The sequence below is a fragment of the Cherax quadricarinatus genome, chromosome 7 (assembly GCF_038502225.1).
Source record: "Cherax quadricarinatus isolate ZL_2023a chromosome 7, ASM3850222v1, whole genome shotgun sequence".
Lineage (NCBI taxonomy): Eukaryota > Metazoa > Arthropoda > Malacostraca > Decapoda > Parastacidae > Cherax > Cherax quadricarinatus.
This window is the reverse complement of record NC_091298.1, coordinates 9,186,949-9,210,483: the sequence shown is the minus strand read 5'-3', so window position 1 is coordinate 9,210,483 and position 23,535 is coordinate 9,186,949. Positions and strand designations below refer to the sequence as shown.

Genomic DNA, 23,535 nt, shown 5'->3' with positions numbered 1-23,535 from the left:
AGCAGTCCACGGATGAAAGGTATTTTGTTGTTTGTTGCTGGCTTTAGACCCTGTATATTTGCAAAGAAGAATGTTATCGGACTGGTGGTAGTGTTGGTACTGGGGGGGGGGGATTTTTTTTCCGGCATTAGTATGTCGGAAAAAACATGCCCAATGTTTCACCTGTGCTGGGGCTCGAGCCTGTTAGGTTCTGCATAACCAGGGGCTTCCTATAAAATTTGTCAATAATGTCACCTTTTCCGTTCCAACTGTGAATCTTTCTTAATAAAAATACAGTTTATCATCTGACCTCGCTGAGTTAACCTCGAATAATATAGTAGAAAAAATATTTGTACAACTTTAGGTACCCAAAGCCTATTAATCTATTCATGCTAAAGCTTTACCCAGAGATGATCAAAAGCTCCAGCTGCGGGTCATCATATGACTAAGACCAGCATCAGGATTATTATAATCATGGGGGAGCGCTAAACCCGTAGGATTATACAGCGCATGTGGGGGGGGGGGATGGAAGGTATTTTATTTATTTGGACATGATACATGGTTGTACCAGGAATTATAGTAGTTTGGGTTTACATGCCAAAAGCCCTTTGCATGCAGAGCATTATAGGCAGTCTTAAAATTAACTTAAAGTTAACTAATCAATGGAAATAAGTCACTTGGTCTGACTTTTCTGGGTTATCCCAGGTTCTCTACACATATGCTGCTATGTATGATAATCTATGTAACTGTATTTGCGTATACCTGAATAAACTTACTTACTTGTATAGATTCAGTGGTAAAATTTACAGTAAACAATTTACAATATGAAGTACAATTCAGACTCAATTCAGGGAACCGGAGCACAGATCCAATTCCCTAGATCGAGAGCCCCTCACCAGCGCCAAGGAATCTCCCTCGAGGGGACGAGCATCAGGAAACACTTGTCCTATTTCCTGACAAACCCACTTAACCTAAGTTAAAGCTCTACCCTGACCTTTAGCATTTCACCAAGGTTGATTACTGGCATACTCCAGAAAATTCGGCACTCGGAATAATATTTTAATCGTTAAATTTAAGATTATTATTATTATAATCAAAAAGAAGCACTAAGCCACAAGAGCTATTTTTTTTTTTCAACAAGTCGGCCATCTCCCACCGAGGTAGGGTGACCCAAAAAATAAAGAAAATCCCCAAAAAGAAAATACTTTCATCATTCAACACTTTCACCACACTCACACATTATCACTGTTTTTGCAGAGGTGCTCAGAATACAACAGTTTAGAAGCATATACGTATAAAGATACACAACATATCCCTCCAAACTGCCAATATCCCAAACCCCTCCTTTAAAGTGCAGGCATTGTACTTCCCATTTCCAGGACTCAAGTCCGACTATATGAAAATAACCGGTTTCCCTGAATCCCTTCACTAAATATTACCCTGCTCACACTCCAAAAGATCGTCAGGTCCCAAGTACCATTCATCTCCATTCACTATCTAACACGCTCACGCACGCTTGCTGGAAGTCCAAGCCCCTCGCCCACAAAACCTCCTTTACCCCCTCTCTCCAACCCTTTTGAGGACGACCCCTACCCCACCTTCCTTCCCCTACAGATTTATAAGCTTTCCAAGTCATTCTACTTTGATCCATTCTCTCTAAATGACCAAACCACCTCAACAACCCCTCTTCAGCCCTGACTAATACTTTTAGTAACTCCACACCTCCTCCTAATTTCCACACACTGAAAAAAAAGTGAGTTTGATCCAGGGAAGGTGAAGACCCAGATGATGAACCTCAGAGTGAACACAACTCGTCCTATTATAATTATATCTTCATATGTTACTATATTATTTAATAACATTTGTTGTAAGTAAATTATAGTTTACACCCCACATTGCCCTTAGACAGGACATCTCCACTGCCTCCAGCCCCCTCCTCGCTGCAGCATTTACAACCCAAGCTTCGCACCCATATAAGAGTGATGGAACCACTATACTTTCGTACATTCCCATCTTTGTCTCCATGGATAACATTTTTTGTCTCCACAGATACCTCAGTGCACCACTCACCTTTTTTCCTTCATCAATTCTATGGTTAACCTCATCCTTCATAAACCCTTGAGGAATGTGTTAAAACCATAGGGGTCATGCAGAACATGAGGGTAATGGGAGGCAATCAGGTTTGATGCAAGGGGAGGGCAGCTCCAATTCCTTGGATCAATAGCCTCTCACCATTATGGGTGCCAAAATGTATATATGTTTCCCCACTTTCAGGGAATGGAGCAGCACTATTTTTCTTGAATAATTAGACACCTTTACATTTGGTAATTCTTAGTAATTCCCAAATGTAGTGTCTATCATTATAATCATAATTAAACATTAAACCCACAAGAGTCATACAGTGCTGCTCAAATGTCTAATTCTTCAACTTGTTGGTTTTGTAAACCATTTACATCACTATTTTTCTTGTTTCCTCATCCCAGCTACTCTGCCTTCCAACTAATTTCTTAACCTACTGCTTTTGTTCAAATTTTTTTGAATTTCTTATTACAGTGGACCCCCGTTTTACGATCAGCTCCCAATTATGTAAGTGTATTTATGTAAGTGCGTTTGTACGTGTATGTTTGGGGGTCTGAAATGGACTAATCTAATTGACAATATTCCTTATGGGGAACAAATTCGTTCGCTAATGGCACCTGAACATACTTCTGGAATGAAATAATATCGTAAGCCGGGGGTCCACTGTATTAATAATAGAGATGCACTAAACTCAATAGGGTCATACAGCACCTGCAGAATGGGAGATATCAGTTTCAACCCAAGGAAGGGAAGAGACGCTCAAATTCTTTGGATCAAAACCAATATACCAGCATCAAGACACCCGACTTGCGCATCTCATTTTTCGTGCAAGAAAGGTATAAAATACCGACTATGAAAGTTTAGACACATGTGCAACATCTGGATATCTTTATTGTAGACGTATGTAGTTCTACTGTCTTCTAATTATGTCCTAGAATCTGTATTGATAAAGCCACTGGATGGCGAAACGTCTACAATAAAGATATCCAGATGTTGCACATATGTCTAAACTTTCATCTCATTTTCCATCAACAACCATATTTTGATGGAATGGGATGAATACAGTACCGTTTTACAAATTAAATTAATTGATATATATATGCCACCACATTTTATTCCCACTAACAAAGTACAGGCAGTGTAATTCAGTACAAAGATAGTTAGGGAAATGCATCTGCTGGGTGTTTCAACTGTTTTGACATGTGCACCCTTAGACAGTGGGATAATTACATAGTATGCTAATGTCAACCATCTGTAATACAGGTGCTTGGTTCACCTGTCATACAGGATCTCTATTTTTTAACAACCAGACAGTTAAGCAATTATTCAGGGAAATACTGTTAGCATTTCCTTCAAAAGAAATGTATGCCATATAAACAATACAAATAAATATTTACAATTAAAGCAAATAATTTTCTTAGATAAAATACATAAACTGATTTAAAATAATTAAATTAATAAATGTACTTGAAATACAGTGGACCCCCAGTTAACGATATTTTTTCACTCCAGAAGTATGTTCAGGTGCCAGTACTGACCGAATTTGTTCCCATAAGGAATATTGTGAAGTAGATTAGTCCATTTCAGACCCCCAAACATACACGTACAAACGCACTTACATAAATACACTTACATAATTGGTCGCATTCGGAGGTAATCGTTATGCGGGGGTCCACTGTACATGGATATGGATATTTTAATAAATGTATCTGATGTGCAGTATTATTTAATTAGAGAGAATGACTAATAAATTTTGCTTGGAAAGAGATGTCAGTGAGTGATCAGTAAGGCTCACAAAGCTGCATCTGTAAGATTTTCAATAATTTTCAGAAATCACATTTCTATTAGCTAAACAAAAGTTACCCACATACTGGAAAAAATAACAAAAGCCTTAAAACAAAAAACAATCCCTAATTTGACAATACTGTAGTAGTGAAGCAGCCAGACAAGCTGAACACTGAATATGAAGAGGCATTAATTTAAAATGCTTGGGACAAAACTGGTGTGTACTCTGGTAAGGGTATACATGTAATTATTTTCAAATAGGAGAAAATATAAAAGTCTTCATCTAATCAAATCCCTTGATTAGCAACTCATGAAAAATAATAACAATGGACAGGTACGGTATTTGGTTTTTCACTCTAAATGAAAACAATAAAAAAGTACTTTACCAACTATAGTTATTTGTAACAATTTTTTTTTTAATCTTACATGAAACAATTCTACCATACTGATAAAACATCCCACTAGTAATGATTTTGTACTTGCATTAGAGGTCTACATATCAGATACACTCCATTTATATGCTTCTTCATCTTGAGCCTTCCTACTGTTCTTACGTTCAAACCACTGTTTCTCAAAGCCATTTGATCTGTCTACCCCATCCCACCTGTACCCAGGTCGAACATTTAGTCTATTTGGAGGAAATGAACCCTTGTATGTTGGTTTCACAGGCTGCTTACTTGATTTCACATCCTTCTGCAAAATGTACTCTAACATCGGGTCTTCTTTTCTAGCTACAACTTTTAATCGATCATTCATGTCTGCATCATCTGCTGTTCTTGCAAAGGCTTTACCCATTTCATGTGTTTCATCAGCTACTTTTTGTTGGTACTCTTGCACTTGCTTTACTCCATGTTTCCACTGCTGATGCTTTTCTTCAGCCTGACGCTGCAACACCGCCTCCCTTTCCTTTCTGGCAATATCTTCTGGAGTGTCTTTCTTCAACTCTCCTCTCTTTCTTGCTACGAGATATTCTTGAGTGGTCATTTTGCGTTCTGGATGTTGCCTACGGTCTCTCTGGGAATGGTTATGTGAATCATCCATTTTTTTCCTAGGTGGAGAGGAATCAGAATCATTTCTTTTTCTCCTGGGTGGCGAGGAGTCAGAATCATTTCGTTTTCTTCGGGGAGGTGAAGCATCAGAGTCACTTCTTTTCCTTCTAGGAGGGGAGCAATCAGAATCATTCCTCTTTCTCCTTGGAGGAGAGGCCTGAGAATCATCTTTTTTCTTTCTTGGAGGTGAAGAATCAGAATCATTCCTTATTCTCACTGGTGGTGTTGGATGAGATTCAGCTCTTTTTTTCCTAAGAGGAGAAGAATCAGAATTATTCCGTCTTCTGGGAGGAGGTGAATCAGAATCAAGTTTTTTTCTTCTAGGAGACAAAGAATCAGAGTCATTCCTTTTTCTTCGTGGTGGTGAGGTGTCAGAATCACTCTTTTTCCTGTGTGATGAATCTGAATCAATTTCCTCCCTTCCATGAGAAGAGATATCTGAATCATTGGTTTTCCTCCTAAAAGATAATGCATGAAGATCTTTACCTTTTCTTGAGGGTGAAGTACTTGAATTGCTTCTTCTTGAGGGTGAGAGGCTTGGATCCTCTCTTAATTTTCTCTGAGGTGAAGTGCCTGAATCTTGTCTCTTTTTTCTTTGTGGTGAAGTATGTGATTCATTCCTTTTCATCCTTGAAGGTGATGTATCTGAATCATTTTGCATTCTTTGAGGAGAAATGCCCAAATTCTGTCTTTTACTTCCAGGGCCTGGAGGGTTCAAGTCATGCCGTCTTCTAGAAGGCGATGTGTCTAAATCATGCCGTTTTCTTTCAGGAGCTGAAATGCCTGAATCGTGTGTTTTTCTTTGAAAAGAAGTGTTTGAATCATGTTTTTTTCTTTGAGGTGAGGCATCTGAATCATATTTTCTTCTCTGAGGTGAGGCATCTGCATCAGGTTTTTTTCTTTCAGGTGAATAATCAGAATCATGTCTTTTTCTTCTTGGTGATAATTCAGAATTAAGAGCATTTTGTTTAGTTTCCACATTTGCTAATGGAAATGAATCTGAATCATGTCTCAATCTTTTTACTGATGACATCTTCATATCACCAGACTGAGGCGATTCATCAGAATTCTGATCTGCTTTTCTTACTCGTGGGGATTCAGAGACATTTCGAATCCTTGGGGGTGATCCAGAATCGCGTCTTCTTCTCCGTGAGGGAGAGCAAGAATTCTGTCTCAACCTCAGTGGTGGGGATCCAGAGTCATGTCGTGCCCTCCTTGGTGGAGAACCTGAGTCATGTCTGGCCCTCTTTGGTGGAGATCTTGAGTTATGTCTTGCTCTTGGTGGAGGTGATCCAGAATCATGCCTTCTTCTCCGTTGAGGAGATACTGAGTCATGTCTTGTCTTTCGTGGTGGGGACTCAGAATCATGTCTTTTTTTCCTAGGTGGAGAACCAGAGTCATATCTTGCCCTGCGTGGTGGAGACTCTTTCGATGTTTTTCTTGACCCATGCAACTGCTGCCAATCATGGTCATTTTCATCCTTACTCTCCTTGTCTTTTAACTTCTTCCATCTTCTGTTTCCTTGGAATTCTTCCATTATTTTCATTTTTTCATCTTCATATGTAACTTCAGCTACTGTAGGATTATCATCATCATCTGCATATCCAAAGGGTACATTTTTCATATCGAGAGAATCTTCAATGATGCGCATTCTGTAATGTAAAAGATGAAAACTATACTGTTCTAATTTACTAGAGTCAAGTTTCGGCTATAATACCTATAACAATATTGTATTAAAATTTAGTCAGAGAACCTAGACTTAATAAGAAGTGACAATGTTTACACAGATTTGAGCAAAAATATTCAGGTGAACAACAACAATCATGTTATTTATTTGCATACAAAACAAAAATTTGGAGTTAACATGAAGCAGAAGAAAACGGGAAAATAAGTTAAAGAGGCCTTCATCTTTCTGTATATACTGCAACTTCTTAGATGGCCCCCTAGTTCATTGTGTAAGACAAAGGTTGACACATTTTTTTTTAAATATAAATTAAACAGAAAAATTAGTAACCCATACATGTACATCTAATAAATGTGTATAAATTATTTTCTGTTTTTAAAATGCCAAGTAATACAGTGTTTAATTATGTTTTAATTTTCAAACTAGAATTGGACAAGTTAATTTATATATATAAAAAAAGATGACACTCTTCAGGTCACTTGTTCTATCTAGGCTGGAATATTGCTGCACTCTAACAGCACCTTTCAAGGCAGGTGAAATTGCCGACCTAGAAAATGTACAGAGAACTTTCACGGCGCGCATAACGGAGATAAAACACCTCAATTACTGGGAGCGCTTGAGGTTTCTAAACCTGTATTCCCTGGAACGCAGGAGGGAGAGATACATGATTATATACACCTGGAAAATCCTAGAGGGACTAGTACCGAACTTGCACACGAAAATCACTCACTACGAAAGCAAAAGACTTGGCAGACGATGCACCATCCCCCCAATGAAAAGCAGGGGTGTCACTAGCACGTTAAGAGACCATACAATAAGTGTCAGGGGCCCGAGACTGTTCAACTGCCTCCCAGCACACATAAGGGGGATTACCAACAGACCCCTGGCAGTCTTCAAGCTGGCACTGGACAAGCACCTAAAGTCAGTTCCTGATCAGCCGGGCTGTGGCTCGTACGTTGGTTTGCGTGCAGCCAGCAGCAACAGCCTGGTTGATCAGGCGCTGATCCACCAGGAGGCCTGGTCACAGACCGGGCCGCGGGGGCATTGACCCCCGAAACTCTCTCCAGGTAAACTCCAGGTAAACATATATAGAAGCATGCATTCACAGGTGGCTTAATTGTATTTGGTGCACTATCTTATAGAATATTAAGGATTAAAATACATACTGCAAGTTTTATAAGTATAGGTGGTAGGTTGGCAGACAGCAACCATCCAGGGAGGTACTACTGTCCTGCTAAGTGAGTGTGAAATGGAAACCTGATATTGTTTTACATGATGGTAGGAATGCTGGTGTCGCTTTTTCTGTCTCAAACAAATGGTATACCGGGTATATCTTGCTTCTTCTACTTACACTAAGGTCACACCACACATGCATGTCCCTGTTCACAGATGATGTGAAGCTAATGAGGAGAATTAAATCAGATGAGGATCAGGCAGGACTTCAAAGAGACCTGGACAGGCTGGCCACCTGGTCCAGCAACTGGCTTCTCGAATTTAACCCCGCCAAAAGCAAAGTCGTGAAGATTGGGGAAGGACAAAGAAGACTGCAGATGGAGTACAGTGGACCCTCGCATACCGTTGGCATCACATAACATTAAATCCGCATACCGATACATTTTATCGCTAAAATTTTGCCTCGCATACCGCTAAAAAACTCGCTCAACGCTATTCGTCCGAGACGCGTCTAATGTGCGGCCTGAGCCAGCCTCACATGTTCCGCCGGTGGCATTGTTTACAAGCCAGCCTCCGCGGTAACATCCAAGCATACAATCGGAACATTTCGTATTATTACAGCGTTTTTGGTGATTTCATCTGCAAAATAAGTGACCATGGGCCCAAAAAAAGCTTCTAGTGCCAACCCTACAGGAATAAGGGTGAGAATTACTATAGAGATGAAGAAAGAGATCATTGCTAAGTATGAAAGTGGAGTACGTGTCTCCGAGCTGGCCAGGTTGTATAGTAAACCCCAATCAACCATCACTCCTATTGTGTCCAAGAAAACGGCAATCAAGGAAGCTGTTCTTATCATGTGGGGTTCGAACACGTGGATTGGGTAAAAATACTCACGTAGGCTGGAAGTACGTATATTGTAACTAAAGTATGTGGAAGGGCGCCACAGCCGAACCTGCCTCTCTCTGCCCCTTGACTAGACTGACTGAGGAGTGCCCATGGGCGAGGGGGCGCTTGAAATCCTGCTAGGTCAGCAACAATATGAATACAGTCAGTGATTCACACAGAGATGGTTGGTAGTGAGTCATCTACTGGTACACTGGTTACTGGTAACTGGTTACTACTACTGAGATTCTTGCCAAAGGTGCAACTGTGTTTTCGAAACAGAGATCGCAAGTGATAGAAGATGTTGAGAGACTCTTATTGGTGTGGATAAACGAAAAACAGATAGCAGGAGATAGCATCTCTCAAGCGATCATAAGTGAAAAGGCTAGGAAGTTGCATGAAGATTTAATTAGAAAAATGCCTGCAACTAGTGATGATGTGAGTGAATTTAAGGCCAGCAAAGGTTGGTTTGAGAGATTTAAGAAGCGTAGTGGCATACATAGTGTGATAAGGCATGGTGAGGCTGCCAGTTCGGACCACAAAGCAGCTGAAAAATATGTGCAGGAATTCAAGGAGTACATAGACAGTGAAGGACTGAAACCTGAACAAGTGTTTAATTGTGATGAAACAGGCCTGTTTTGGAAGAAAATGCCAAGCAGGACCTACATTACTGAGGAGGAAAAGGCACTCCCAGGACATAAGCCTATGAAAGACAGGCTTACTCTTCTCATGTGTGCCAATGCTAGTGGTGATTGCAAAGTGAAGCCTTTATTAGTGTATCACTCAGAAACTCCCAGAGCGTTCAGGCAAAAGAATATCCTCAAGGCTAATTTGTGTGTGCTGTGGAGGGCAAACAGTAAGGCATGGGTCACTAGGGACTTTTTCTATGACTGGTTACACCAAGCATTTGCCCCCAATGTGAAAAATTACCTAACTGAAAAGAAATTAGACCTTAAGTGCCTCCTGGTGTTAGACAATGCCCCTGGTCATCCTACAGACTTGGCAGAGCGACTTTGTGGGGACATGAGCTTCATTAAGGTCAAGTTTTTGCCTCCTAATACCACTCCTCTCCTGCAGCCCATGGACCAGCAGGTTATTGCAAACTTCAAAAAACTGTACACAAAAGCTCTGTTTGAAAGGTGCTTTGTAGTGACCTCAGAAACTCAATTGACTCTAAGAGAGTTTTGGAGAGATCACTTTAATATCCTCAATTGCATAAACCTTATAGGTAAGGCTTGGGAGGGAGTGACTAAGAGGACCTTGAACTCTGCTTGGAAGAAACTGTGGCCAGAATGTGTAGACCAAAGGGATTTTGAAGGATTTGAGGCTAGCCCTGAGAGGCGTATGCCAGTTGAGGAATCAATTGTGGCATTGGGGAAGTCCTTGGGGTTGGAGGTTAGTGGGGAGGATGTGGAAGAGTTGGTGGAGGAGGACAATGAAGAACTAACCACTGATGAGCTGCTAGATCATCTTCAACAGCATGAGGCCACACCTGAGGAAACTGCTTCGGAGGAGGGGAGAGAGAAATTGAAGAAGTTGCCTACTTCAAAGATTAAGGAAATCTGTGCAATGTGGCTTAAAGTGCAAACCTTTATGGATGAAAATCACCCTCAGACAGCTGTTGCAAGCCGTGTTGGCAACCTGTACACTATGTTGTGAACCACTTTAGGAAAGTCATAAAGGAACGAGAGGTACAGGCCTCTATGGACAGATATGTTGTGCGACAGAAGTCCAGTGACTCTCAAGCTGGTCCTAGTGGTATTAAAAGAAGAAGGGAAGTAACCCCGGAAAAAGACTTGACACCTCAAGTCCTAATGGAAGAGGATTCCCCTTCTAAACACTAAGACCATCAACACTCTCCCCTCCTCCCATCCCATCAATCATCACCAGATCTTCAATAAAGGTAAGAGTCATGTAACTGTGCATGTCTTCTTCAGTTTGTGTGTATTAAAATTAATATTTCACGTGGTAAAAAAAAAAAAATTTCATACTTTTGGGTGTCAGGAACAGATTAATTTGATTTCCATTATTTCTTATGGGGAAAATTCATTCACATAACGATAATTTCGCATAACATTGAGCTCTCAGGAATGGATTAATAGCGTTATGCGAGGGTCCACTGTATAGGCTAGGTGGCCAAAGACTGCAAACCTCGCTCAAGGACAAAGATCTTGGGTGGGTATAACACCGAGCACGTCTCCGGAAGCACACATCAACCAGGTAACTGCTGCAGCATATGGGTGCCTGGCAAACCTGAGAACAGCATTCCGATACCTTAGTAAAGAATCGTTCAAGACACTACACTGTGTATGTCAGGTCCATACTGGAGTATGCAGCGCTTGTTTGGAACCCACACTTGATCAAGCTCCTCAAGAAATTAGAGAAAGTGCAAAGGTTTGCGACAAGGTTAGTTCCAGAGTTAAGGGGAATGTCCTACGAAGAAAGGTTAAGGGAAATCAGCGTGATGACACTGGAGGACAGGAGGGTTAGGGGAGACAAAATACTGCATGGAATAGACAAGGTGGACAGAGACAGGATGTTCCAGAGAGAGGACACAGAAACAAAGGGTCACAATTGGAAGTTGAAGACCCAGATGAGTCAAAGGGATTTTAGGAAATATTTCTTCAGTCACAGAGTAGTCAGGAGTGGAATAACCTAGCAAGTGAGGTAGTGGAGGCAGGAACCATACATATCTTAAAGATGAGGTATGATAAAGTTCATGGAGCAGGGAGAGAGAGGACCTAGTAGCACTCAGTGAAGAGGTGGGGCCAAGAGCTGAGTCTCGACCCCTGCAACCACAATTGGGCGAGTACAATTAGGTTAGTATCCATCTGGATTTGCTTCTATTTTCTTAATAGTTCTTGTTTTTCTTTATTTCCTCTAATTTTCATGAGGAAGCGAGACAGAATTCTTCTGTAAGCCATGCATGTCATAAGAGGTGACTAAAATGCTGGGAGAAAGGGGCTAGTAACCCCTTCTTTTCTATAAATTACCAAATTTAAAAAGAAAAACTTTCATTTTTCTTTTTTAATTTAAATGATGTGCAGGGTGACCTAAAAAGAACAATGCAGGGTGACCTAAAAAAAAAACTTTCATTTTTTAGGTCACCCTGCCTTGGTGGGATACGGCCAGTTTGTTGAAAAAAAAAAATATTTAAAATGTGTAGTTTATCAGTTACTCAACTGCATCTGTTATAACAGTAACAATACAGTGGTACCTCAAGTTACGAACTTAATTCGTTCCAGAAGACTGAGTGCCGATACCAAACGAATTTGTTCCCATAAGGAATAATGTAAATTAGATTAGTCCATTTCAGACCCCCACAAATACACTTACAAAAGCACTTACAACAACACACTTACATAACTGTTTGAGTCAGGAGCTGTTGGAAACTCAAGGTACCACTGTATTTGTATTTTTTATTTTCAAATGAGAACGTTAATGTCAGATACAGTGCTGGAAAGTAACCCCCACAAAATTTAAAACTAATTACAGGAGTGTATTATTAAATTCGTGAAGAAGCACTAAATCTATAGGAGTTATACAGTGCCTGGGAAATGAAAGGGAATCTGGTTTAATTCAAGGAAAGTAGAAGCTCCGATTACTTGATCAAAATCCCATTACCGGCACCAAGTTAATGTTGAAATCAAAGATTTATTTAGTTATATAAATAACTCACAATCAACATCAGTAGCCACCAAAATAATATTTACCCTTTGCTTGACCCAGAAACCTTATCTTTCTTTTTCTTTTTCTTCTTTTTCTTTTCAGGGTCATTGCCACTCAGGTACTTCTTCAGATATTCTTTCTGACTTAATGGGGCAGCCATCTGTCAAAATACAGAGATATTAATGATGGACACAGAGAATAATAACTTTAAAAAGTATCAAAACAAGGAGATATTAATGGACACAGAAAAGAATAATTTTCTGAAAAGTATTCTATTTACAAATTTCCAATTTAAATTTTAGGTGGCATATATTACACTCAATCCAACAACAAACCTCTACTTACTTCATGCTACATTCACGGCTAATAAATTTAAAAAAGAAAAAAGTTATTAACTAAATTTTGTAATTCACCAAAAGGTATCCCATAAAGTACATGTTATAAGATATATTTGTGTGAATGACATTCTTCCCTGTAAGCATATACTTTATACTAGGTGTGCCGAAGTACTGGTGATGGTACTGGTGGGTATTGACTAATTTTGATGGCACTGGTATCTATACTGGCTTAAAACTGAGTATTAGTATGAGCAAAAACTTTGGTACTGGCCCATTCTTCCTTTATACTATATCAATGTATGTCTATTCTACATTCTGTGTGTACTTTATAGTGTACCTCAATACGTATATGAATATTCTACACTGGCAATGTATAGCATACTCTGTACTCTTATAATTATATTAACACCATGCACTAAACCTGCACGAGTCATATGGCAACACTTAGTGCACTCTAATGCATCAGTTTATGTATACGTACTCCATGTGTATAATCCATACTGTTGTAGTACATGTATGCTCATACTGCCAGTGTACTGTACGTGTTATCTACAGTTTCTGTGTATGTATACATACTCTATAGCATGCCAAGAACCTGTTAGCCCAAAGAATTATTACTGTTATACTCAAGGCACCTCCTTGAATGGTTAGCCCAAGGAAAGAATCTCTGATGATTTTGAAATAAGCATTTACATGAACAGTATAATAATTCTTTACAGTAAACCACATAGCATTTTTTTATGAGTGTGCTATAAGTGGCATTAGCACTGGGTATATAATACTCTAATGTAAATTAAAGTTGGCATCCCCCACAAAACAAGTCTACCATATTGGAGAAAAATAGAGGTCATTTCTATAGTGATATAATTATTATTACTATTATTAATACCATGAACAGAAAATCACAAAAAACAAAGCAAGTAATCAAACTGAAGCTTCCTATTTACTGTCACCAACCATTGCAATATTCTTCAACTATGTGGTTCCCAAATCTGCCAAGGCATAAAGTTAACAATTTATTTCCAATGCAGTCCCCCATATACAAACCCAAAATATTTAATATGAATAATTAACCTGAGGGTCAGCAATCATTATATTTAAGGAGAAGTGCTAAACACATTGGGGTCATACAATGTCTGGGGAATGGGAAGTAAACAGGTTTATTCAAAGGGGAGGAAAAATTAAATTCCTTGGATGAAGAGCCTCCTACCAGCATCAAGGAACCTCCCATTTGAGGAAGTAAGTGTATTTAGGTACAGGTACACACAAATAATTACACAAATTATCATACCTAAGTAACATATGTGTAAATTACCTAGGATAACCCATAAAAGTCAGACAAAGTGACCTATTTCTACTGGGGTCCTTGATAACCCAAAAAAATCAGGTGGTTTAGCAAAAAATTGCCATTATATTTTGCGGCTTATTTTTAATGAGGACTTTTGATTCTCTTCCTGAGGATGCGACCCACAACAGTAGGCTATTACCCAGGTACCTATTTACTGCTAGGTGAACAGGGTCAACAGGTGTAACATACCCAACCTCTCCACCCGTGCCGGGATCGAGCCCCGGTCTTTCAGATGAGAGCTGAAGGCTAGCCACTTGAACTACAAGCCAAAATTTAAATAAGCTCATTTAGGCAAAACTGCATAGTTCTTGGCTGATTACAACTGCCATACATAACAAAAAATTACCTAGGATAACCCAAGAGTCAGCGACTTATTTCCAAAGGGGTCTAAATGCAATCTTATAAATAACCCCCCCAGCTGAAAGATAAAACTACTCTAATTCCCACTGTCTATGACTACTGCTTAGTGTTAACCACACAATGCACAGGAGATGGTGTAAAATATAGTTAAGTTAGACGAGCCGTACCTTGAGTGTCTTGTTTACATGTTACCTCGCTCACCTTCCTTCATGCCCGCCATAATATATCATATATACATCTAAAATACTTTATATCCTCCCCATATGTATTTCAAACTTACTTTTGAAATAGGAACATTAATTAAATTTCTTATATAATGTATAAAATATTTCCTTTGTTTATATTTTAATCTTGCGGTGTCTTTAACTGGATGAAAACGAATGTATCCGCTAGCCTATTTCTGGTTGCAGGGGTCGAGTCCCTGCACCTGGCCACGGGAGCGCTAAACCCATAAGGTTTATGCAATGCCTGGAAAATGAGAGAGAGCTAAGTTTGTTCCGATGAAATAAAGGGTAGCCTCTTATTTTTCAGATTAAGAGCCCTTCATCAACAGGCAAGACACACCCCTTGAAGGACTCTCATTTTAGATGTTTTTGTCAATTAGCTTTTTAAATATAAATAAAGGGATCAATTCGTTAAATTCATTGTTTCTGAAGGGTGTAGATTGCTACTGGCACAATGACTGTGAAGATATGGCAATGTAAAGGTATCTTGGCACTAGCGTTTTTACGAGTCTTATCTTAAACAATGTAATTATATGGGTCTCATTCCTAATTATTATTATTATTATATTATTATTGTTGTTATATACACCTGCAATCGTTCAGAATCGTAGGGGTCACATAGTACCCGGGAGGCATTGAGACTAATCCTGAGTACCTCCCAGGCAATGTATAACCCCTATGGGTTCAGCGCTTTCGCGTGATTAAAATGAAATTAAAAATATAGTGGTCACACTGCACCACACTTCACTGTACTCTGGTCATGTCACCACACTTCACTGTACTCTGGTCATGTCAATGCACTTCACTGTACTCTGGTCATGTCACCACACTTCACTGCACTCTGGTCATGTCACCACACTTCACTGTACTCTGGTCATGTCACCACACTTCACTGTACTCTGGTCATGTCACCACACTTCACTGTACTCTGGTCGTCACACTTCACTGTACTCTGGTCATGTCACCACACTTCACTGTACTCTGATCATGTCACCACACTTCACTGTACTCTGGTCGTCACCACACTTCACTGTATGCTTGTCACTACTCATCACTGTACACTAGCCACCTCTCTTCATTGTATACTGGTCATGTCAATATACTGTATCCATGTCATTTGTCACTACACATCACTGTATAATGGTCATGTGTAGTGAAAATGACGTGTGTACAGTTACCTACCACTGCACATCGCTACTCCGGTCATGTCACTAGCCACCTGTCACTACTTCATTGTACACTGTCACTACAATATATTTGTCACTACATTTTACAATTCAGTATTTCACTGCCTGCTCTCAGTGCATCACTTTCTAGGGTACTGCCTCTCTTAAGTTTATGTTTAGTTTTGGCTGGTTATTATTAGATTTATGGGTGAAGTGCTAAACCCTTAAGGATCATACAGCACCTGGGGAATTGGAGGCAATCAGGTTTGATCTTAGGAAGGCGAGGATTGCTCGTATTCCTTTGATTAAGAACGTGTCATCTGCATCAAGGCACCCTCTCTTCAAATGGCAGGAACTTGAACATCCTTAAGATGTGAATACACTCCATGGCCACTTTATTAGGTACACCTGTACACCTACCCATTAATGCAAGTATCTGATCAGCCAATCATGTGGCAGCACCTCAATGACTAAAAGCATGTAGACATGGTCAAGAGGTTCAGCTGCTGTTCAGACCAAACATCAAAATAGGGAAGAAATGTGATTTAAGTGACCTTGACCATGCAATGATTGTTGGTGCCAGACAGGATAGTTAAGAGTATCTCAGAAACTGCTGATCTGGAATTTTTATGCACAACAGTGTAGAGTTTACAGAGAATGGTGGGAAAAAAGAAAACATCCAGTTCTGTGGGATAAAATGGATTGTTAATGAGAGAGGTCAGAGGAGAATAGTGAGATAGGTTCAAGCTGACAGGAAGGCAACAGTAACTCAAATAACTATGCATTAACAGTGGTATGCTGTAGAGCATCTCTAAATGCACAACATGTCAAACCTTGAAGTGGAAGGGATAGAGCAGCAGAAGAAAACCAGGTTCAACTCCTGTTAGCTAAGAACAGGAAACTGAACCTAGAGTGGGCACAAGATCTCCAAAACTGGACAGTTGGAGATTGGAAAAATGTTGCCTAGTTTGATAAATCCTGATTTCTGCTGCAACATGCAGATGGTAGGGTCAGAATTTGGAATAAACAACATGAATCCATTTTGCGTTGTGTTAACAGTTCATGGTGGTGGTGTAATGGTATGGGGACATGTTTTCCTGGCACAGATTGAACCCAATAATACTAAATGAGCATGGTTTAAATGTCAAGGCCTCTCTGATTGCTGTTATTGACCAAGTGCATCTTTTTATAGCCACAATCTACCCATCTTCCAATGACTACTTTCAGCAGAATAACATGCCATGTCACAAAGCACATGTCACTTTGCACTTGTTCCACAAACATTACAAAGAGTTCAGTGTACTTCAATGGCCTCTGCAATCACTAGATCTCAATCTGATAGAGCATGTATGGGATGTGGTGGAAAAGGAGATTTGCAGCATGAATGTGCAGCCAACAAATCTGTAGCATCTGTGTACTGCTATCATGTTAACATGGACCAGACTCTCTAAGGAATGTTAAAAGCACCTTGAATCGATGCCGCAAAGACTTCAGGCTGTTCTGGGAAAATAGGGGGAAGGGGGCCTACCCAGTACTAGAAGGGTGTGCTGAATAAAGTGGCCACTGAGTGTATGTTAGATAAGAATGTTCAGATAACTGGACAGTGTCCAGGACTAGCTCACAAGTTTAAGTAACATGGACTATTTGCCAGCACAGCCACATGATAGTAATGACCCTGACAATCAAAATGTCATAAGCAAAAAACAAAATAAAATAGCACTTTGTTATGTTGAAAGTAGCAAGGATGATATCTGGCAAATAACCTGCATTCATAATTTTCTTATTATTATTCATAATTTTCATCTAAATCTAGCACTGTCTTGGACCTGAACTTCCTAGATACTATAATGGTTCACTTACTTGTACTTCTGCTTATTCCCATAACTTGCCTTTTTCTGCATTCTCTCTAAACTTTTTTTTTTTTTAACACACTAGCTATCAACTACTGAGGTACGGTGACCTTACTTCAGTGGGAAATGGCCAGTGTGTTTACACATCCTTCCAAATCTCCCGATAGCACTGGTTTATCAGCAATCAGTACAGATTCATCTTTTAGAATCATACCTTTCTTACACTTTCCAAACAATTTTTTATTTTTTTTTTTATTATCACACTGGCCGATTCCCACCAAGGCAGGGTGGCCCGAAAAAGAAAAACTTTCACCATCATTCACTCCATCACTGTCTTGCCAGAAGGGTGCTTTACACTACAGTTTTTAAACTGCAACATTAACACCCCTCCTTCAGTGTGCAGGCACTGTACTTCCCATCTCCAGGACTCAAGTCCGGCCTGCCGGTTTCCCTGAACCCCTTCATAAATGTTACTTTGCTCACACTCCAACAGCACGTCAAGTATTAAAAACCATTCGTCTCCATTCACTCCTATCAAACACGCTCACGCACGCCTGCTGGAAGTCCAAGCCCCTCGCACACAAAACCTCCTTTACCCCCTCCCTCCAACCTTTCCTAGGCCGACCCCTACCCCGCCTTCCTTCCACTACAGACTGATACACTCTTGAAGTCATTCTGTTTCGCTCCATTCTCTCTACATGTCCGAACCACCTCAACAACCCTTCCTCAGCCCTCTGGACAACAGTTTTGGTAATCCCGCACCTCCTCCTAACTTCCAAACTACGAATTCTCTGCATTATATTCACACCACACATTGCCCTCAGACATGACATCTCCACTGCCTCCAGCCTTCTCCTCACTGCAACATTCATCACCCATGCTTCACACCCATATAAGAGTGTTGGTAAAACTATACTCTCATACATTCCCCTCTTTGCCTCCAAGGACAAAGTTCTTTGTCTCCACAGACTCCTAAGTGCACCACTCACCCTTTTCCCCTCATCAATTCTATGATTCACCTCATCTTTCATAGACCCATCCGCTGACACGTCCACTCCCAAATATCTGAATACATTCACCTCCTCCATACTCTCTCCCTCCAATCTGATATCCAATCTTTCATCACCTAATATTTTTGTTATCCTCATAATCTTACTCTTTCCTGTATTCACTTTTAATTTTCTTCTTTTGCACACCCTACCAAATTCATCCACCAATCTCTGCAACTTCTCTTCAGAATCTCCCAAGAGCACAGTGTCATCAGCAAAGAGCAACTGTGACAACTCCCACTTTATGTGTGATTCTTTATCTTTTAACTCCACGCCTCTTGTCAAGATCCTCGCATTTACTTCTCTTACAACCCCATCTATAAATATATTAAACAACCATGGTGACATCACACATCCTTGTCTAAGGCCTACTTTTACTGGGAAATAATTTCCCTCTTTCCTATGTACTCTTAACTTGAGTACATAGATATATACCATAAACCACAAAAATATCACATATCATTTGGGATAAGCACTAAACCACTTTTACTGGAAAAGATGCAGGACTGAAAGACTTGGGGTCTTAAGGCTGACAGCAGGTGACAATTTTTGCACCACCAACAGTACAGTTTATTATAGAATATTCACTCAAAACAGCACTAAACGTGTAGGGGAGTGAATGAGATGATGCAAATATTTTCATCTTTGAAAGCTACTCTGTCCTGATGGAGAAATAGCTTATAAAAGATTTGTCTATATCAGCTCTATACACCCTGGAAGAAAAAGTACAGCATTTGCCCAGTTCTCAGTTAAGTTCCCCAAAGTTTCACATATGTACCGTACTTCTTACACTGTCAGTGTCAATTCATAATGCTCAAATGTGTGTAGTATGTATTAACGTGATTCCTTTCTGTGACATTTATTGTTGTCCCTAGTTTTGCAAGACCTGTTTTAAAATTATATTACCATATACATATTCACAGTACTAAACTTTTTAGATCTTTCAGCACTGTTATCAAATTATAGTTATGCCACACTTTCAATGCATGATACAGTATTTTCAAAATTATTTAATGGCACAGTATTCTTAAAATGTGTCATTGATATTCAACTATACAGTGGACCCCCCGGTTAACGATATTTTTTCATTCCAGAAGTATGTTCAGGTGCTGGTACTGACCGAATTTGTTCCCATAAGGAATATTGTGAAGTAGATTAGTCCATTTCAGACTCCCAAACATACACGTACAAACGCACTTACGTAAATACACTTACATAATTGGTCGCATTGGGAGGTGATTGTTAAGCAGGGGTCCACTGTACATTATAAATATTTGTGGTATGTACAGCGGAACCTCAGTTTTCGTACACCCCAGTTTTCATAGGATTCGGTTTTCGATGACTTTTTCCATCAAAATTTTGTCCCAGTTTTTGTACATCACCTAGGTTTTCGTAGAGTTGACAATGGTCCATACTGAGCACATCCGCCTGCCCACTCACGTCACTCGACCACTTAAGCGCTGAGTGACTCAGTCTGCCTTTGTTAATCATTGAGTGAGCATCACCCCACGCGGGAAATATTGTTTTAGCTAATAATTTGCGAAAAGGCAAGGCAGTTGATGGGCTGAGGCTGACCCTGACGATCCTACGCCTTTTTGTGGAATCTACTGTGTGTTTGGGGAAGTTCATGGGGTTGGATGTGAGTGGCCAGGATGTGGAAGAGTTGGTGGATAACCACAGGGAAGAGCTAACCACTGAAGAGCTATAACATCTTCAACTGGAACAGCAACAGATCGCAGCTGAGAAAATTGTTTCAGGGGAGGAGGAAGAGAGAGGGGAGACTGTGCCTTCTTCAGTGATTAAGGATATATGTGCAAAGTGGAGTGAGTTGCAAAGTTTTGTGGAGAAATATCTCCCTAACAAAGCTGTTGCAAGATGTGTCTGCAACATGTTCAATGACAATGCCTTGTCTCATTTTAGGCAAATCTTAAAGAGACACTAGAAACAGAACTCTCTGGACAGATTTTTTGTGGAACATGGGTACAGTGACTCTAAAGGTGGTCCTAGTGCCAGTAAAAGACAAAGAAGGGAAGTAACCCTGGATAGGGTCTTGATACCTTAAGTCCTTATGGAAGGGGATTTGCCTTCCAAACAATAACCTCTCCTCCTTCTCCTCTCCTTATTGTTTTCTGTATGTAAAACTATAGTTGTTCTCTATAAAATGTATTTTTGTTAATATTTTTGGGTGTCTGGAACAGATTAATTGGGTTCACATTATTTCTTATGGGAAATGTTGCTTCAGTTTTCATACAATTCGGTTTTCGTCAGGCTTTCTGGAATGAATTAATCACGAAAACCGAGGTTCCATTGTATTTCTGAATATTTATTGATTAGTATTAACGAAATACCTTAATAGAACACAAGCAAAACATATAAAATGTTTCACACATGCAATTGTTAAAATGGAATAAAAATATTACTTCATAATATTTCTAGTGTTCCTTCAAAAGTTAGATGTTTGAAAAGTATCTGAAACTGGAGAGAATTTTTTATGAATTCACTTACTTCAAGAAATATATTTCACATTGGTACAAATCACTGGATGGATATCTTGGATACAGAATATAAATAAGCTTCATAAAGCATAATTAAATTCTCGATGCCACGGTTTAGTGACCATAAAAAAAATTCTTGGCTGTGAATGCTGCAACAACAAAGCCAAAGTTATGATGTTTATGTGCATAAAAAACTAAAACCCTTATCCATGAGGTTAATCACATTCAGTGATATTAGACATATAGGTTCCATTTATCTGAAAATAGTATGAATAACTTATATCTTCATCAAGCTTGGTTTGTTGCACTCTCAAATTCCACTGAACAATAGTTAGTGGTGGATGAATAAAAGAAATTAACAAAAAAAAAAAAAACAAGGGTCAAAGTACGAATAAATATTCTGAAGGTTAAATTAAATATTACTGCACTGTTTATGCATACACAGACACTTTATGCATACACTAATACAAAAAACAAAACACTAAAAGATACATCAATTATACCAAAACTTGAATTATCATCTATATATGTATATGGCTTCTAAAACAATGATATAACATATCATGAAATCTCATTCTATATACTGTACAGTATGTTAGAGTATAGTGCATAAAGAAAAATAAACCATAAAAGCTCACATGACTATACAACTTGGTGATAAAAAGATTTTCAATAGAGAACCCTTTTATAAATATTACTTTTTACTGATGGGGGCTTTACCAAGTATATGGAATACATAAAACCTATATTGGGTTCCACAAGGACATATTAGCTGCTGCCAGGACAGGTCATGTGCCACCATATCACATCAGGTGCCATTACAGATTAAATCAAGTGATACTGGGCAAACATGAAATCAAGGGGTCAGCTCATAATGTGGCATTATATATAAATGTGTTGATCCAAGATTATCTCTGCAATGGATTTAGATAATATGTACATTCCTCTGCTTGATGACTGTGAAACAGAAACCTGTAACTGTTTTGCATGATGGTAGGATTGCTGGTTTCTTTTTCTGTCTCATAAACACGCTAGATAACAGGGATATCTTGCTACTCCTACTAACACTTTGGTCACACTTCACAGACACGCACATGCATATATATATATACATACATCTAGGTTTTTCTCCTTTTTCTAAATAGTTCTTGTTCTTCTTTATTTCTTCTATTGTCCATGGGGAAGTGGAAAAGAATCTTTCCTCCGTAAGCCATGCGTGTCGTATGAGGCGACTAAAATGCCGGGAGCAATGGGCTAGTAACCCCTTCTCCTGTAGACACTTACTAAAAAAGAGAAGAAGAAAAACTTTATAAAACTGGGATGCTTAAATGTGCGTGGATGTAGTGCGGATGACAAGAAACAGATGATTGCTGATGTTATGAATGAAAAGAAGTTGGATGTCCTGGCCCTAAGCGAAACAAAGCTGAAGGGGGTAGGAGAGTTTCAGTGGGGGGAAATAAATGGGATTAAATCTGGAGTATCTGAGAGAGTTAGAGCAAAGGAAGGGGTAGCAGTAATGTTAAATGATCAGTTATGGAAGGAGAAAAGAGAATATGAATGTGTAAATTCAAGAATTATGTGGATTAAAGTAAAGGTTGGATGCGAGAAGTGGGTCATAATAAGCGTGTATGCACCTGGAGAAGAGAGGAATGCAGAGGAGAGAGAGAGATTTTGGGAGATGTTAAGTGAATGTATAGGAGCCTTTGAACCAAGTGAGAGAGTAATTGTGGTAGGGGACCTGAATGCTAAAGTAGGAGAAACTTTTAGAGAGGGTGTGGTAGGTAAGTTTGGGGTGCCAGGTGTAAATGATAATGGGAGCCCTTTGATTGAACTTTGTATAGAAAGGGGTTTAGTTATAGGTAATACATATTTTAAGAAAAAGAGGATAAATAAGTATACAAGATATGATGTAGGGCGAAATGACAGTAGTTTGTTGGATTATGTATTGGTAGATAAAAGACTGTTGAGTAGACTTCAGGATGTACATGTTTATAGAGGGGCCACAGATATATCAGATCACTTTCTAGTTGTAGCTACACTGAGAGTAAAAGGTAGATGGGATACAAGGAGAATAGAAGCATCAGGGAAGAGAGAGGTGAAGGTTTATAAACTAAAAGAGGAGGCAGTTAGGGTAAGATATAAACAGCTATTGGAGGATAGATGGGCTAATGAGAGCATAGGCAATGGGGTCGAAGAGGTATGGGGTAGGTTTAAAAATGTAGTGTTAGAGTGTTCAGCAGAAGTTTGTGGTTACAGGAAAGTGGGTGCGGGAGGGAAGAGGAGCGATTGGTGGAATGATGATGTAAAGAGAGTAGTAAGGGAGAAAAAGTTAGCATATGAGAAGTTTTTACAAAGTAGAAGTGATGCAAGGAGGGAAGAGTATATGGAGAAAAAGAGAGAGGTTA

At 39.4% G+C, this 23,535-nt stretch overlaps 1 protein-coding gene across 4 annotated transcripts in view; it reads right to left on the bottom strand.

Moving 5' to 3' along the window:
• Positions 1-3,150: 3,150 nt before the first annotated feature.
• LOC128686762 (BUD13 homolog) overlaps positions 3,151-23,535 on the bottom strand; it is a 60,936-nt gene continuing 40,551 nt past the window's right edge. Inside the window, exons 1-3 of one of the 4 annotated variants that reach the window (XM_053773802.2) lie at positions 14,514-14,574; positions 12,345-12,460; positions 3,151-6,544 (exon numbers count right to left, since the gene is read on the bottom strand). In XM_053773802.2, the coding sequence (XP_053629777.1) occupies positions 4,336-6,544; positions 12,345-12,460 (2,325 nt within the window). In that variant the 5' untranslated portion in view covers positions 14,514-14,574 and the 3' untranslated portion in view covers positions 3,151-4,335. Of the gene's footprint in view, positions 6,545-12,344; positions 12,461-12,786; positions 14,487-14,513; positions 14,575-23,535 lie in introns of those variants that run through there. The other 3 variants (XM_053773803.2, XM_053773804.2, XM_070082272.1) reach the window with 3 other exon arrangements.